The sequence below is a fragment of the Ictidomys tridecemlineatus genome, chromosome 3 (assembly GCF_052094955.1).
Source record: "Ictidomys tridecemlineatus isolate mIctTri1 chromosome 3, mIctTri1.hap1, whole genome shotgun sequence".
In the NCBI taxonomy this organism is placed as follows: Eukaryota; Metazoa; Chordata; class Mammalia; order Rodentia; family Sciuridae; genus Ictidomys; species Ictidomys tridecemlineatus.
Genome location: NC_135479.1, coordinates 75954685 through 75968320, shown reverse-complemented (window position 1 = coordinate 75968320; position 13636 = coordinate 75954685). Strand labels below are relative to the sequence as shown.

Below are 13636 nucleotides of genomic sequence, written 5' to 3'. Positions count from 1 at the left end.
CTGGACTTATACAATATCAACCTCTTCCCATCTGGGTCACAGCTTTTCCTTGAGTCTAGTAGGGAGGGAGGGGGGTAGGGAGGGTTAAGATGTCAATTCTGAAGTTCAGTCCCTGTCACACTATGAAGATACGTGATAGGGCTATGGGTAGGCATCTTGAGCCTGGGACCAGGGAACATCATCAAAGATCAGCTCTGGCTGGATGTGGCACATGCCTGTAATCCCAGTGACTCTGGAGACTAAGGCAGGAGGATCACAAGTTCAAAGCCAACCCTCAGCAACTTGGTGAGGCCCTGAGCAATTTAGAGAGACCCTGTCTCAAAATAAAATATAAAAAAGGACAGGGATGTGGCTCAGTGATAGAATTACCACAAAACAAAGATTAGCTCTGGGGCTAGGGGTGTAGCTCAGTGGTAGAATATTTGCCTAACGTGCATGATGCTCTGGGTTTAATCCCCAGCACTGTAAAAACAACAACAAAAAATTGTATCCTGGCCACAGGACAACATGGCTAATCCTAGCTGTTCCAGAGAAGTAGCAACCAGAATAGTCAGATCAGCTCTGAGCTGCTTCACTGCCCGTGTCTGTGTTAGGTGTGACACACAAGTCCTGCTCTCAGCAAACTTACTGGCTCTCAAGCAACTGAAGTGCTAAGGTGTTTGAATGCAAAGGCCCTGGTTTCAATCTCCAGTACCTGCCCCCCCCCAAAAAAAAAAGGTAAAAAAAAAAATAAAAGAATGAAAAGAAACTGAGTAAGAAAGAGCAGTACACAATAGGGGTTCAGGGGAGTTGTCCTCCCCAAGTACTTTCTACATTAATATGTGAAAGGGGATGGAGCAGCTTAATACCAGGAAACAAAGCATGGACAGAGGCTTGAAGGAAGTTGGAACACAACTACAATACATAGTTTAGGACTGGGGTATGGCTTGGGCGTGTACTGAAGACAGAGATGAGAGGGGTAGCCCCAGAACTTACTTCACCTGATGGCAATAAGTATCTCAATGTTGAGTAAGTAGTAAGTACACTAAGTACAATAACTTGGGCCAGTGCTTGCTGGATACTAGGGATATGTCTGTGAAGGACATCAAGTAAGACCCCTGTGCTGAAGGGGATGACAAAGTCGAAGGAAGTACACACTAAATGCCCAGACCAAGTCAGGTGCCAGACGTGGAGAGTGCTCCAGCAAGTATCAGGCACACAAAAAGATGGTGTAATTAGGGAAGCAGAGTCTGAGGAACAAGCCCAACCAAATCCATGTCAACACACATTGTAAAGAGATCCCTCCCTTCTTCCTCTGGCTGATGACAGTATGGGTCTGGGTGACAGCACTAGGAGGGTGATGTAAATTCACAGGGTCAGAGAGGAAGACACAGAAGTAGAGGGGGTCCCATATGCTAATGGCTATCGTGGGGAGAGGCCAGGTTGGAGGAAAGATTCAGTGATGGTCCATAAGGCTATGAAATGGAGTTCAACAGAGGGAGGGCAAGGAAGGAGGAAATGTACCACACATCTCCACACCTGTGACCCCTCCCACACAGCTGTGACTTTTTACCTAGCAATGGCTCTACCTGTCAGCCCCTATAGGCAAAGCTTCAATCCTCACAGCTATTACCTTCCCTAAACATCTGTGTCTGCACACCATGACCTTTCCTACACATTTGTGACTTGTACCCATCCATCTTCAACAAACCCATGTACACTTTATATCATTTTCCTAGGAGGACTTGGGGAAAGTAAAACCCAGGGATAGTCAGAACTTTCCTGTGGGGCAGAGGAGGAAGGGGTAGAGGTGAGATAATGGAGAGTGAGGTGACTCAGAGATCATGCACAGCCAGAGAGTAGGATCATCCAGCCAGATGGACCTCAGACATACAAGCACACTCCCTACCTCCCCTCATGCATCAATCCAATTAGACCAGTTGGGCAGGAACAGACCTATGGGAAAGGCTTGGGGCAGGGGAGGGCTTCAGGCATCCTCAACTCTTCCTGTTATTCCACCATTAGGGTTTTTCCCTTGGACTGAGGCCAGCTAAACAATGCTAGCCTGCTGCTTTCCTGGACAAGGTTTCTGGGGGCATCAGGAAGTAGCCCAGAGCCTCCAGGAGAGAGGTCAGGGGCTGCCTTGATGTTTTCTTGTCTCCTTAGCCCTTGAGAGTTGTGCCAGTCTCTGGGCTACCCAGTTATCACTCTGAGACCCTTCTTCCTGAACAGGATCAGCAGCCACCACCTCTGTTTTAATCCTGTACATCCACAGTCCCCTATGCCCTGGGCCCTCCTTTTCCTCAGCCCAGCCAACCTGGAAGACCAAGCTCAATTGGTAGCCCACTGTGAGTGTCATTTCTCCAAGACCACCAGGCTGAAGATTCAGTGGCTTAGGCTCAGCCACAGCTGCAGGCCCAGGCAGTACTTTCATCCCAGTGTTTTCCTTTACCCCACCCTGGCAGGCAAGCCTGACCAGGCCTGAACATCTAGCAAGTCTCAATAAACAGCTTCTGAATCAGAACAAGGGAAACCACAAATGAACAGGCAAGCATATGTTCACTGATGGATCCTTGCTTACCCAGGGTCACACAAACTTGAGGTCTCATGGTCACAAGACATCAAGGTCTCACACACATGCAGTATGAGACATAAGGTACTTAGTCTTACACTTACCTGTATGTACAAACCCCTGGAATTTGTGCAGAGGCCCGGATGGTCACCACCTGGAGTTTCACAAAAACACAACCACTGACGGAGGACATATACAAAAGGTAATGACACAGCCCAGACTTCACGAATACAGTGGCTTTGAGAAACAGATCCCTACAACAAGGATGGCTTAGGCACAAGACATAGTAGACACAAACAGTGCCAAGGGCCACAATACCTCTAGTGACCCACAGAAATATTTAGTTTTTTTAGTTGGAAGAAAAAATATAAATACACTAATAATGAATACATAATAATGAAACTAGTCTGGACTAAATATCTTAAGTATTTTGTTTTAGTTGTAGTTGGACACAATATCTTTTTTTTTTAATATTTATTTTTTAGTTCTCGGGGGACACAACATCTTTGTTGGTATGTGGTGCTGAGGATCGAACCCGGGCCGCACGCATGCCAGGCGAGCGCTCTACCGCTTGAGCCACATCCCCAGCCCCAACTTTATTTTATTTTTTTTTTTTTTTTTTTTTTTTTAAAGAGAGAGTGAGAGAGAGGGGGGCACAGAGAGAGAGAAAGAGAATTTTAACATTTATTTATTTTTTCTTAATTCTCGGCGGACACAACATCACTGTTGGTATGCGGTGCTGCTGGGGATCGAACCCGGGCCGCACGCATGCTAGGCGAGCGCGCTACCGCTTGAGCCACATCCCCAGCCCTTTATTTTATTTTTATATGGTGCTGAGGATCACCCAGTGCCCTGCACATACATGATAGGCAAGTACTCTACCGCTGGACACAACCTCAGCCCTAAATTTATCTTTATGCCTAAAAGATAGTTAGTTGTAAGATATATTTTAGAATTTTGTTCTAGTTAAGCTCAGTGGCATATATATATATATATATATATATATATATATACACATATATATATATACACATATATATATATACACACACATATATATGCGCCTGTAGTCCCAGTTACTTGGGAGTCTGAGGCAGAAAGATCAGTTTATTCCAGGAGTTTGAGACAAGTCTGGACAACATAGCCAGTCACTGTCTCAAAATCACAGTAGTAATAACAATAATAATAATATTGTTTTAAGGGTCTAGGGATGTGTGAGGTCCTGGGTTGAATCCCCAGGACAGGAAAAACAAATGTTTTAAGGAGGAAGACAGCCACAAAGCTAACAGTGCCTAGGGGCCTACCAATGTCATCATGCAGTGGCTTGGAGAAAGTACACTCTCTGAGTCTATAATCCTCAGGCATCCAGACTCTGGGCCACAGACAGGCCTGTCCAGCTGCCTCTGCCACCACCTATCCCTTCCAGACCCAGTGAAGTCACGAGGCTCCGCCCACTGCCGTCAGGGTGGGAGGGACCACTGCAGACTCAGCCTCAGCACCACCCCCTTAAAGGACCACCCCCCCTCAAGGCCCACCCCTTGGACCTACAAAAGCTCAGGATTTTCCGCAGCTACTTTTTCCTCCGGGAGTTTCTGGTGCAGCTAGGTCCAGAGTGTGGGACAGTCAGGCTTTTCCTAGGCTACCACCTCAGGATCAGGAAGTTTCCAGGATGACACCCTTCAACCCTCAGGTTAGTAGGGAAAGACGGGCAGACTGATGGGTGTACAGGAGGGATGGGCTGACCTGTTCTTGGTCTCTGAGCATCCCTGCTTCCAGTGGCTGCCAGAATTTCTGATGGAAGAAACAAGAAAGGGCTTCCATCATCAGTCTGGTCAGTCTGGGGCTGAGGGCCCAGTTCTTAGCTCCTCCTCCCTGAATGGATGTCATGGTTTCCTTGGCCCTTGGGGAAGATGGGTGGGCAAGATTAGGCCAGGGCAAGAATTATGGGAGGAGATGGCAGAGGCTTGGTCCCAGAGATGACGCTGATGTGCCCTCCACTGGCAGTGGTCCCCTCCATGCCTTTCCTCTGCCCTTTGCCCTCCCTGAGTCCTGCAGGTCAATGTTTAATTAAATCCAGAGCAGAGGTGGAGTTATCAGCAAGGGGTTCATCCCACCTGCCCTGAGCAGGGGTGAGAGAGTTTGAAGCCTGCCTTCAGCTCTGCCTCCCTTGGCCAGGTTTCCTCAGACCCATCTACTGCCACTGCAGCCCACCTGCTTCACATCTGTACCCTCTTGCTGACCTTGGTCTACGTGGCACAAGGCTCCAGGGGTCCTGTGGTACCCAACCGGCCCTTCATCACAGTTTGGAATGCAAACACCCAGTGGTGCCTGGAGACGCATGGAATAGATGTGGATGTCAGTGTCTTTGATGTGATAGCCAACCGGGGGCAGACCTTCCGCGGCCCTAACATGACCATTTTCTACAGCACGCAACTGGGGACCTACCCCTACTACACACCTACTGGGGAGCCTATATTTGGTGGCTTGCCCCAGAATGCCAGCCTGCATGCCCACCTGGCCCGCACATTTCAGGATATCCAGGATGCCATGCCTGAATCTGACTTCTCAGGGCTAGCAGTGATTGACTGGGAGGCATGGCGCCCACGCTGGGCCTTCAACTGGGATACTAAGGACATTTACCGGCAGCGTTCTCGGGCACTGGTAAGGGCACAGCATCCTGACCAGCCAGAAACTTGGGTGGAGGCAGAAGCCCAGGCCCAGTTCCAGGAAGCTGCACAGGCCTGGATGGCAGGCACCCTCCAGTTGGGACAAGCACTTCGTCCCCGTGGTCTGTGGGGCTTCTATGGCTTCCCTGACTGCTACAACTATGACTTTCTAAGGTCCAACTACACAGGCGAATGCCCACCAGGCATCTGTGCCCAGAACGATCAGCTAGGGTGGCTGTGGAACCAGAGCCGTGCCCTCTATCCCAATATCTACCTGCCTGCAGTGTTGGCGGGCACAGGGAAAGCACAGATGTATGTACGTCACCGTGTGAGTGAGGCATTTCGTGTGACTATGGCTGCCAGGGACCCCAGTCTGCCAGTGCTGCCCTACACCCAGATCTTCTATGACATGACAAACCGACTTCTGCCCCTGGTAAGTCTACTGTGGCCTACCCACCTTGTCAGCCCAACAACTGAGGTTACACAGCCTTGGGACACTTTCATCTATTCTCACATTTGAGTTCAACTTTGTGCCAAGTTCTGTGCTAAGCACAGGTGATTCAGCATTTATTAGAAAGGTTTAGACCCTGTCTCCATGGCATTTGTAGGTTACAGGGGGAACAGGCTTACATCTGGCTACCAGGGCTACAGAAGCTTTGGATGGGGTTATAAATTATTTGTCCCATCCAGCGGTGTCACAGCAGTCTGCTGCAAGGAGGGAGGGCGGCCCCTACAAAGCTGTGCTTGCTCTTTCCCAGGAGGAGTTGGAGCATACCCTGGGAGAGAGTGCAGCCCAGGGGGCAGCAGGAGTGGTGCTCTGGGTGAGCTGGGAAAACACAAGCACCAAGGTAAGCTCAGGTCTGAGGATTGGCTGGTGGGTGGCTCATACTAAATTGGGAGACCCTGGCCTACCCTTTTTACTTCTGAAGTCCTGACTGGCCAGCACATGAGTATATTGATGTCCTAGGTGGGCCTATGCATGGCTCTAGTGTCCCTGATGCTCTCCCTCCCACCCAGGAATCATGTCAGGCCATCAAGGAATATATGGATACTACCCTGGGGCCCTTCATCCTGAACGTGACCAGTGGAGCTCTTCTTTGCAGTGAAGCCCTGTGCTCTGGCCATGGCCGTTGTGCCCGTCGCTCCAACCACCCTGAAGCTCTCCTTATCCTCAACCCTGACAGTTTCTCCATCCAGCTTATGCCTGGTGGCAGGTCCTTGACCCTGAAGGGCGCCCTCTCACTTGAGGATCAGGCACAAATGGCTATGGAGTTCAAATGTCACTGCTATCATGGCTGGCGTGGAGAGTGGTGTGAGCAGCAGGGCATGTGATGACTGGTCACATCCAGTTGCACACATTGAGCACCTAATGCACTCTGCAAGTGGTCATGGCTTCCACATACATACAGGCACAATCACAGGAGTCATGGTGATAGTCAGGAGTACACTGAGTCACCGTCATGGACATATGGCCTGCTCATGCACACTCAAAGCCAGATAATCACATAAGGAGTTAGAAACCAGGGGCAGACATCATCCACTCCATGTCCATATGTGTCTACTTAGAAAGGTAACAGCTCCAGAGACACTAATCCAAGTCTTTAAATTCATCCAGTGCCTGCTTTGGGCCAAGCCATGTGCTAAGCATGTTCTCTAAAATGAGGCTATGAGAAAGTGTGGCACCCACAGGATGCCTTTTTGCCCAAGGTTGCACAGCAAGAAAAGGGAGATGCTGAGCCAGTCACGCCTGTAATCCCAGCAATTTGGGAAACTGAGGAAGGAGAATCACAAGTTTGAGACCATCCTCAGAAACTTAGGGAGGCCCTATTTTAAACACAAAAGAATAAAAATTTTAAAAGGGACTGGGGATGTAGCTCAGTGCTTAATCGCCCCTGGGTTCAATCTACAGTACCAAAAAAAAAAAAAAAAAAAAAAAAGAGAGAGAGAGAGAGAGAGAGAAGCTGAGATTCAAACCCAGGCTGTCTCCAGGGATAGAGCCCTTGTGCACCTACTGTGTGCTGAAGGTAAACAGCCTTAAGCGACTGAGTCCGCTGAGGCACCGCACAACCCAGCAAATAAAGCACTCATGGTTTACTTAGAGATTTATTGAGTGCCTAAAATGGGCAGGCCCCTCAGCACCAGAGGGCAGGAAAGGTTCCTCTCTTTCCCTTAAGTCTAAGTCTGCTTGAGGGCGGCTGCTTCCCAGTGTGGGTCCAAATTCCCGGAAGCTCCACCTGATCTAAACATGTTGGACAGGTCGACCCAACCTAGACAAAACGCGACAGGATCTGGGGCAGGGACGGGGCGGAATCCTCTGGAGGAGGGGCCTGCGCGGCTAAAGCAGTAATGTACGGGCCTCGGGCCTGGGCCTCCACGGAGCTGATTTGGGGCGGTGATGCAGAGGACCAGAGAGGCTGGCCACACGAGGCGGGTCTGGGAGGAAGCCGTGCCAACAGATCCAGCTTAGCTCAGCAGGGGCGGCAGCCATAGCAGAGGCGGCGCTGGCTCAGTGTTGTGACGCGCAGAACCAGGGGCGGGGCCTAGGCGGGGAAGTTCCCTTGCCGGCTGAGGGCCTGACCACCTCGGGAGATTTAGGACTAGGCAGTGTGCGGTGGATTGCGATGGCTGCAGTACGTCCGCCGCACCGCTGGGGGCCAGCGCGGACTGACCGAAGAGTCTGAGCGAGAGACAGTGGGATACCGAGCCGTGCGGAGCGAGGACGCGGGACATCCCCGAGCCCGGAATCAACATGTCAGTACCGCCCCCACCCCATTACTGCCTGTCGGTCTTCCCGCGCGTACGGTCCCCAACTAGCCGTGTCTTCCCGCATGCCCTCCCTGCGTCGGTGTTCTTTCCTAGAACATACCGAGCCATACCTACCCAGAGAGAAGCCCCACCCCCAAAAAACTCCACCGTCTATGATCTACAGAAGTGGGAAAGGGAGTTAGGTATTAGCCGAGGCAGAGGAGACAGTGGGATGGCTTTTTATGGACCCAGAGACTAGCCCCGCCCACAGTGGGTGGGGCTGGCACTGAAGGGGTTAAGCCCGCCTAGCATCCTGGAACTGCAAGCGGATCCTGGGCTTACTCCCCCCAGACCAAGGGTGCTGCTGCTGCTACTACTGTTGCTGCCACTAAGGTGGCTGATGCAGGTGAGAGGCTTAGATCCCTGTGAATGGGATGTAATGTGAGGGGAGGGAGATGCCTGTTATTGACTAGTGTTGTTGGATTGTCCTCAAGCTCAGGGAAGATGGGGAAGGAGGGTCAGGAGGTACTGTCTGGAGCAGGAGTAGAGGTGTGGGGCCCAGCTGCTCACCCAGTGTAAGAAATCCTCCAGTATAGACCCTCTTGTCAGCAAGACCTGGAATAAGGTGGGCAAACAATGGTGTTTGAGAACAGGAGATCTGGGCCCCCAACCAGGTAGCCGTTGGGCGCCTCAGTGGATAAAGGAAGGAAACTGTGGTCCTTATCTAGAATGGCTACGAAACTCAGGCCAGAGGGAACCAGGCCTGCAGAAGCAACATTATATGTGGTTGTGGGCTAGGCCCTGGGCTGGTGCTGCTGGGGCCCCATCTGTGGGGACAGTTGATTCCCTGCCCAGAGTCTCCTGAGCTGGGCAGAGTTGGAGAAGGGGCCATGGGCTTTGGGCCCCAGGCAAGAAAGGCAGTAGAGAGAAGGGAAGCTGAGCTGATGGTTGAGTGCATGGGGCCTAAGGGTCACCCAGGCAATTGAAAAGGCTGGGAGCTGAAGGAAAGCTGATATGTAAGGAGATAGAAGGGACAGGGGAACTCCTGGGGGCAGCGTTACCTCAGGTGGGTGTGAACAGGAGGCATGATGTCTGGTTTGCAACTTTATGTGTGCAAGGTTGGCCAGCCATATTGGACTTCTAGAGATAAAACGGCCAGCAAGTATTAGCTGGGTTGACTGTCCACACACAGTGAGGTTCTAGGGAGGACAAATTTATAACCACAGTGGGTAGAGACCAGGACCCGTGGGTTCTGCCCCAGTCTTCAGCATTCACCATTACTCTCAGCCTTCCTCCAGTATGTGGCAGGGCACATGGGTCCATACACCCTGCCCCCGCTCCACCTGAGGTATAAAGGATGTGTCTCTTCCAGGCCACCTGTATCATCAGGTGAGTTTGGAGCAAGGTGCAGCCCATCATGCCCCAGTCCTAGAATGCATGTGCCCCTTTGCACTCATCAGTCCTTCCCTGCCCCAACCTTGTCTTCCTGCCACAGCCCAGCATGGCTGTTATTGATAGGAGGAGAGCCCTTGTAGTCTGAGGAGATGCCACTGCTGGAAGACTGGCCTTAATCTCCAGCCTGGCACTGAGCCACTGCAGCCTAACAGGAGTTAACCTTGGCTCCCAGCCTGACTCAGCTGAGCCTGGATCCTACGAGTAGGCAAGAGCTCACTCTGAGCCCCTGGCCCAGCTACTCTGACCTCTACCCTAGACCCTCTGCACTGGATGGAGCTGATCCTGAGTAACAGCCCAGCTAAACTGACTCTGGGTCCTGCTTGCCAACCAGAGTTGACCCTGAGATTCAACCTGACCAAGCTAACCCTGGATCCCACACACCAGCCAGAGGTGACCCTGAGCCCCAGGCTAGCTGAGCTGACCCTGGATTCCACATGCCATCCAGAGATGACCCTCCGTCCTGACCCAGCCGAGCTAAACCTGGATCCCAGACACCAGCCAGAGGAGACCCCACTCCCCAGCCTGGCTGAGTTGACACTGGAGCCTGTGCATTGTCGACCTGAGCTCCTGGATGCTTGTGCTGACCTCATCAATGACCAGTGGCCCCGCAGCCGTGCTTCTCGCTTACACTCCTTGGGCCAGTCCTCAGATGCCTTCCCTCTTTGCCTGATGCTGCTGAGTCCTGGTCTTACCCCTGAAGCAGCTCCCATTGTGGTGGGTCATGCCCGTCTGTCACGAGTGCTGGATCTGCCCCAGAGCCTCTTAGTGGAAACAGTGGTGGTGGCCCGAGCCTTTAGGGGCCGTGGCTTTGGCCGCCGTCTCATGGAGGGCCTGGAAGTCTTTGCTCGGGACCGGGGCTTCCGTCGGCTACACCTTACCACTCATGATCAGCTGTACTTCTATGCCCACCTGGGCTACCAGTTGGGTGAGCCTGTTCAAGGCCTTGTCTTCACCAGCCAACGGCTGCCCTCCACCCTGCTCCGTGCCTTCCCAAGGGCCCCCTCTTCCCGGCCATCCTACAAAGTCCCAAGCCTGACTGCCCAAGCAGCCCCAAGGGGACCTAAGGGGCCTCCACTGCCACCACCCCCTCCCCTGCCCCAGCCCACCTCACCCTCATCTCCAGTAGGGCCCCTTCCACAAAGCCTGCTGGAGACACAATACCAAGACCTCAGGGGATGCCCCATATTCTGGATGGAAAAAAATATCTGAGGGCCCCTTGGGACAAAGCACTGCCCTTCTGAGTCACTGGACTTCCCAGAACAATACCAGCCTCAGCCCACTGACCATATTTCATCCCTTATCTCCTGGGGGCAGCTTTAGCCTGGGTATGTTTCCTGGGTATCAGTGGGGGGCTAAATGGGGTAGCTCCTGTAGCTCTGGCTTAGAGTCATCAGTGTAGCTGAATAAAGGCTTCTGTTGAGTGTAGGTGTGACAGTTTTTTGTTGCTCTCCACCCTCACTTTTCAGGTTCCCTATTCCTGAAGAAGTCCTGGGATCCAGATTGGCTCTGGGGCCATTGATGGGGTGACACCTGTCCTTTGCCCCTCCTAACTTGCCAGTCACAGGATACAGAATGGCTCTTCCTTTCCCCATTCATTCCCTCATTACCTTTCACTGAGCCCTACTGTGCCTGGCCCTGGACTGGGCATAAGTAATGGAGAATTATACAAGGTCCCATTCAAGGGGACAGATGGGCATACCATGTCAGGATCCATTGTGGGATAAGGAAGTTCAGAGGCTTTGGGAGGACAAGGGCCCTCACTTCTTCTAGGGGTCCAGAATACCCAGAGGTGATGATACTGAGTAGGAATTAAGTGAGGCAGACAAGAGAGCTGAGTGTTCTTGGAGCAGAGAACAAGATGGGAAGATGAAAGAAGAGGACTTGAGATAGCTGTGGGGTGAGGAGGTCTTGGAGGACACAGTGGTACCTTGACAGAGACAGAATACCAGAGGAGAACTACCCAGATCAGTTTGGGTAGTTGGCTGCTCTGAAAGGCTTATAGGATCCCTTGGAAACCACATTTTCCCCATCCCCCGTCCTTGTGGGGAGGAGCTGGGGAGCTTTCCCTGCTCTTCCTGCTGTGCAGAAGGCATGGCTGTGGACTCCAAGCTCATATCCCTTTTTTTCTACAGGTTTCCATCTCTGTGTTACGACCATGCAGCTAAGCCCAGTCCTGATGATGGGGGTGGCCTTGTGCCTGGGGTATGGCCAGCCCTTGCCACAGGCTCCTGATCACCCCTTCTATGTGATATGGAACGTACCCTCAGCACGCTGTAAGGCCCACTTTGGTGTGCACTTACCACTGAAAGCCTTGGGCATCATAGCCAACCATGAACAGCTTTTCCATGGCCAGAACATCTCCATCTTCTACAAGAACCAGCTTGGCCTCTATCCCTACTTTGGGCCCAGAGGCACAACTCACAATGGGGGTATCCCCCAGGCTGTGTCCCTAGTTCGCCACCTGGCACAGGCTGCACACCAAATCCATCATAGTCTAGGACCCAGCTTTGCTGGCCTAGCAGTGCTAGACTGGGAGGAGTGGTATCCTCTCTGGTCTGGGAACTGGGGCCGCCGCCACACCTACCAGGCAGCCTCCCGGGCTTGGGCACAGCAGGTATTCCCTGACTTGCACCCTCAAGAGCAGCTCCACAAAGCCCGTGCTGGCTTTGAACAGGCAGCCCGCGCACTGATGGAGAACACACTGCAGCTGGGCCAGACACTGCGACCCCATGGACTCTGGGGCTTCTATCGTTACCCAGCCTGTGGCAATAGCTGGCATGGTACAGCTTCCAACTACACAGGCCACTGCCATGCAGCCACCCTTGCCCGCAACACCCAATTGCATTGGCTCTGGGCTACCTCCAGTGCTCTCTTCCCCAGCATCTATCTCCCACCCAGGCTACCGCCTGCTCACCACCAGGCCTTTGTTCGACACCGCCTGGAGGAGGCCTTTCGTGTGGCCCGTGCTGGGCACACACATCCTCTGCCCGTCCTGGCATATGCCCGCCTCACACTCCGGAAGTCTGGGAGGTTCCTGTCCCAGGTAAGTAGAAGGTGAAATTTAGGGGTCTGCATTGAGCACTATGATCCTGTCCTATAGAAGACTTAAGGAGAAAACCTTGATTTAAAAGGAAGGTCCTGGTCTAGGGGTTCTTAGAGGAAAGCCCTATCCTGGAGCATCTGAAAAAGGAGCCATGGCTCTGTGTCAGAAGGTCTGAAAGTGTAAGGCAGGGCATAACCTTTGGAACCCTGGTCCAAGGAGAGTCATTCTGAGTGGAGGGCATGCGAAACCCTCTCAAAGACCCAGTGCAAAGGCACCCAACTCTAGAGTTGGAATCAATTGTGACAGTGAAAGTTTCTTGATCGTGAAGGTGGGCCCAGATGGGTCCACCCAGTTCAGCCTGGCTTAGCAGCTCTTTGCCTCCAGAATGACCTGGTTCAGACCATTGGTGTGAGCGCAGCACTGGGGGCAGCCGGCGTGGTGCTCTGGGGAGACCTGAGCTTCTCCAGTTCTAAGGTGATCATTATCCCCTTCCGCCTGTACATGCTGGGGCCCAGGATGGGGGAGAGGCCTTGTCAAGGATATGGAGCAAGAGCACTGACACATCCTTTCCTTCCGCCTCAGGAGAAGTGCTGGAGTCTCCATGACTACCTGGTGAGCACTCTAGGCCCCTATGTGATCAATGTGACCAGAGCAGCCACAGCCTGCAGTCTCCAGCAGTGCCATGGCCATGGGCGCTGTGCCTGGCAAAACCCAGGAAAAATGGAAGCCTTTCTGCACCTGCAGCCAGATGGCAGCCTTGGAGCTTGGGAGTCTTTCAGCTGTCACTGTTACTGGGGCTGGACTGGCCCTACCTGCCAGGAGCCTAGGCCTGGGCCTAAGAAAGCAGTATAAAGCCAGGAGTCCCTGTTCCTACCTATTCTTGTCCCTGCTGCCACTTTCCTAGTCCTGGAGGAACTCCCCCTTTTGCTCTATTCAGCTTACAATCAATACCTTCCCAAGCACACACTTTTGCTCCCACTTCCCTTGGGATCTCTGAGGGGTGGAAAGGGCCAGAAAAAACGCTTATAAAACCAAAGTCCTCTGAGATCATCTGACTCCTCATGACACACAGCAGCCTCTGGCAAAGTCAGGGCTCCAGCTGGTTAAGGGTTGCCAGCCCAGGGCTTTGTTCCTATACCTTAGTAGGTCCACAGAGAAGTCACAGGAGGGCCATCC

The 13636-nt window shown here is 52.5% G+C and overlaps 3 protein-coding genes across 6 annotated transcripts; all 3 read left to right on the top strand.

Moving 5' to 3' along the window:
* The first annotated feature begins 4070 nt into the window (after window positions 1-4070).
* Window positions 4071-7079, top strand: Hyal1 (hyaluronidase 1). 2 transcript variants are annotated; one of them, XM_040269743.2, is made up of 4 exons: window positions 4071-4241; window positions 4727-5650; window positions 5976-6065; window positions 6235-7079. In XM_040269743.2, exons 1-4 carry the CDS (start codon window positions 4221-4223, stop codon window positions 6547-6549), a joined length of 1350 nt encoding a protein of 449 aa, XP_040125677.1. In that variant the 5' UTR covers window positions 4071-4220; the 3' UTR covers window positions 6550-7079. The 2 variants fall into 2 exon arrangements, with proteins under 2 accessions (XP_040125677.1, XP_021583088.2); XM_021727413.3 differs by having other exon boundaries at window positions 4075-4241; window positions 4758-5650.
* A 751-nt stretch (window positions 7080-7830) lies between these two features.
* Hyal3 (hyaluronidase 3) lies at window positions 7831-13505 on the top strand. Of its 3 annotated transcripts, none has more exons than XM_005326951.5 (4): window positions 7831-7968; window positions 11550-12460; window positions 12845-12934; window positions 13043-13505. In XM_005326951.5, the coding sequence occupies exons 2-4, from the start codon at window positions 11573-11575 to the stop codon at window positions 13310-13312; spliced, it is 1248 nt and encodes a 415-aa protein (XP_005327008.2). In that variant the 5' UTR covers window positions 7831-7968; window positions 11550-11572; the 3' UTR covers window positions 13313-13505. The 3 variants fall into 3 exon arrangements, with proteins under 3 accessions (XP_005327008.2, XP_077899342.1, XP_077899343.1); XM_078043217.1 differs by having other exon boundaries at window positions 7839-7968; window positions 12316-12460; XM_078043216.1 differs by lacking the exon at window positions 12845-12934.
* Window positions 7832-10842, top strand: Naa80 (N-alpha-acetyltransferase 80, NatH catalytic subunit). The gene is made up of 2 exons (XM_021727501.3): window positions 7832-7968; window positions 9674-10842. Exon 2 carries the CDS (start codon window positions 9688-9690, stop codon window positions 10624-10626), a length of 939 nt encoding a protein of 312 aa, XP_021583176.1. The 5' UTR covers window positions 7832-7968; window positions 9674-9687; the 3' UTR covers window positions 10627-10842.
* Window positions 13506-13636: the final 131 nt, after the last annotated feature.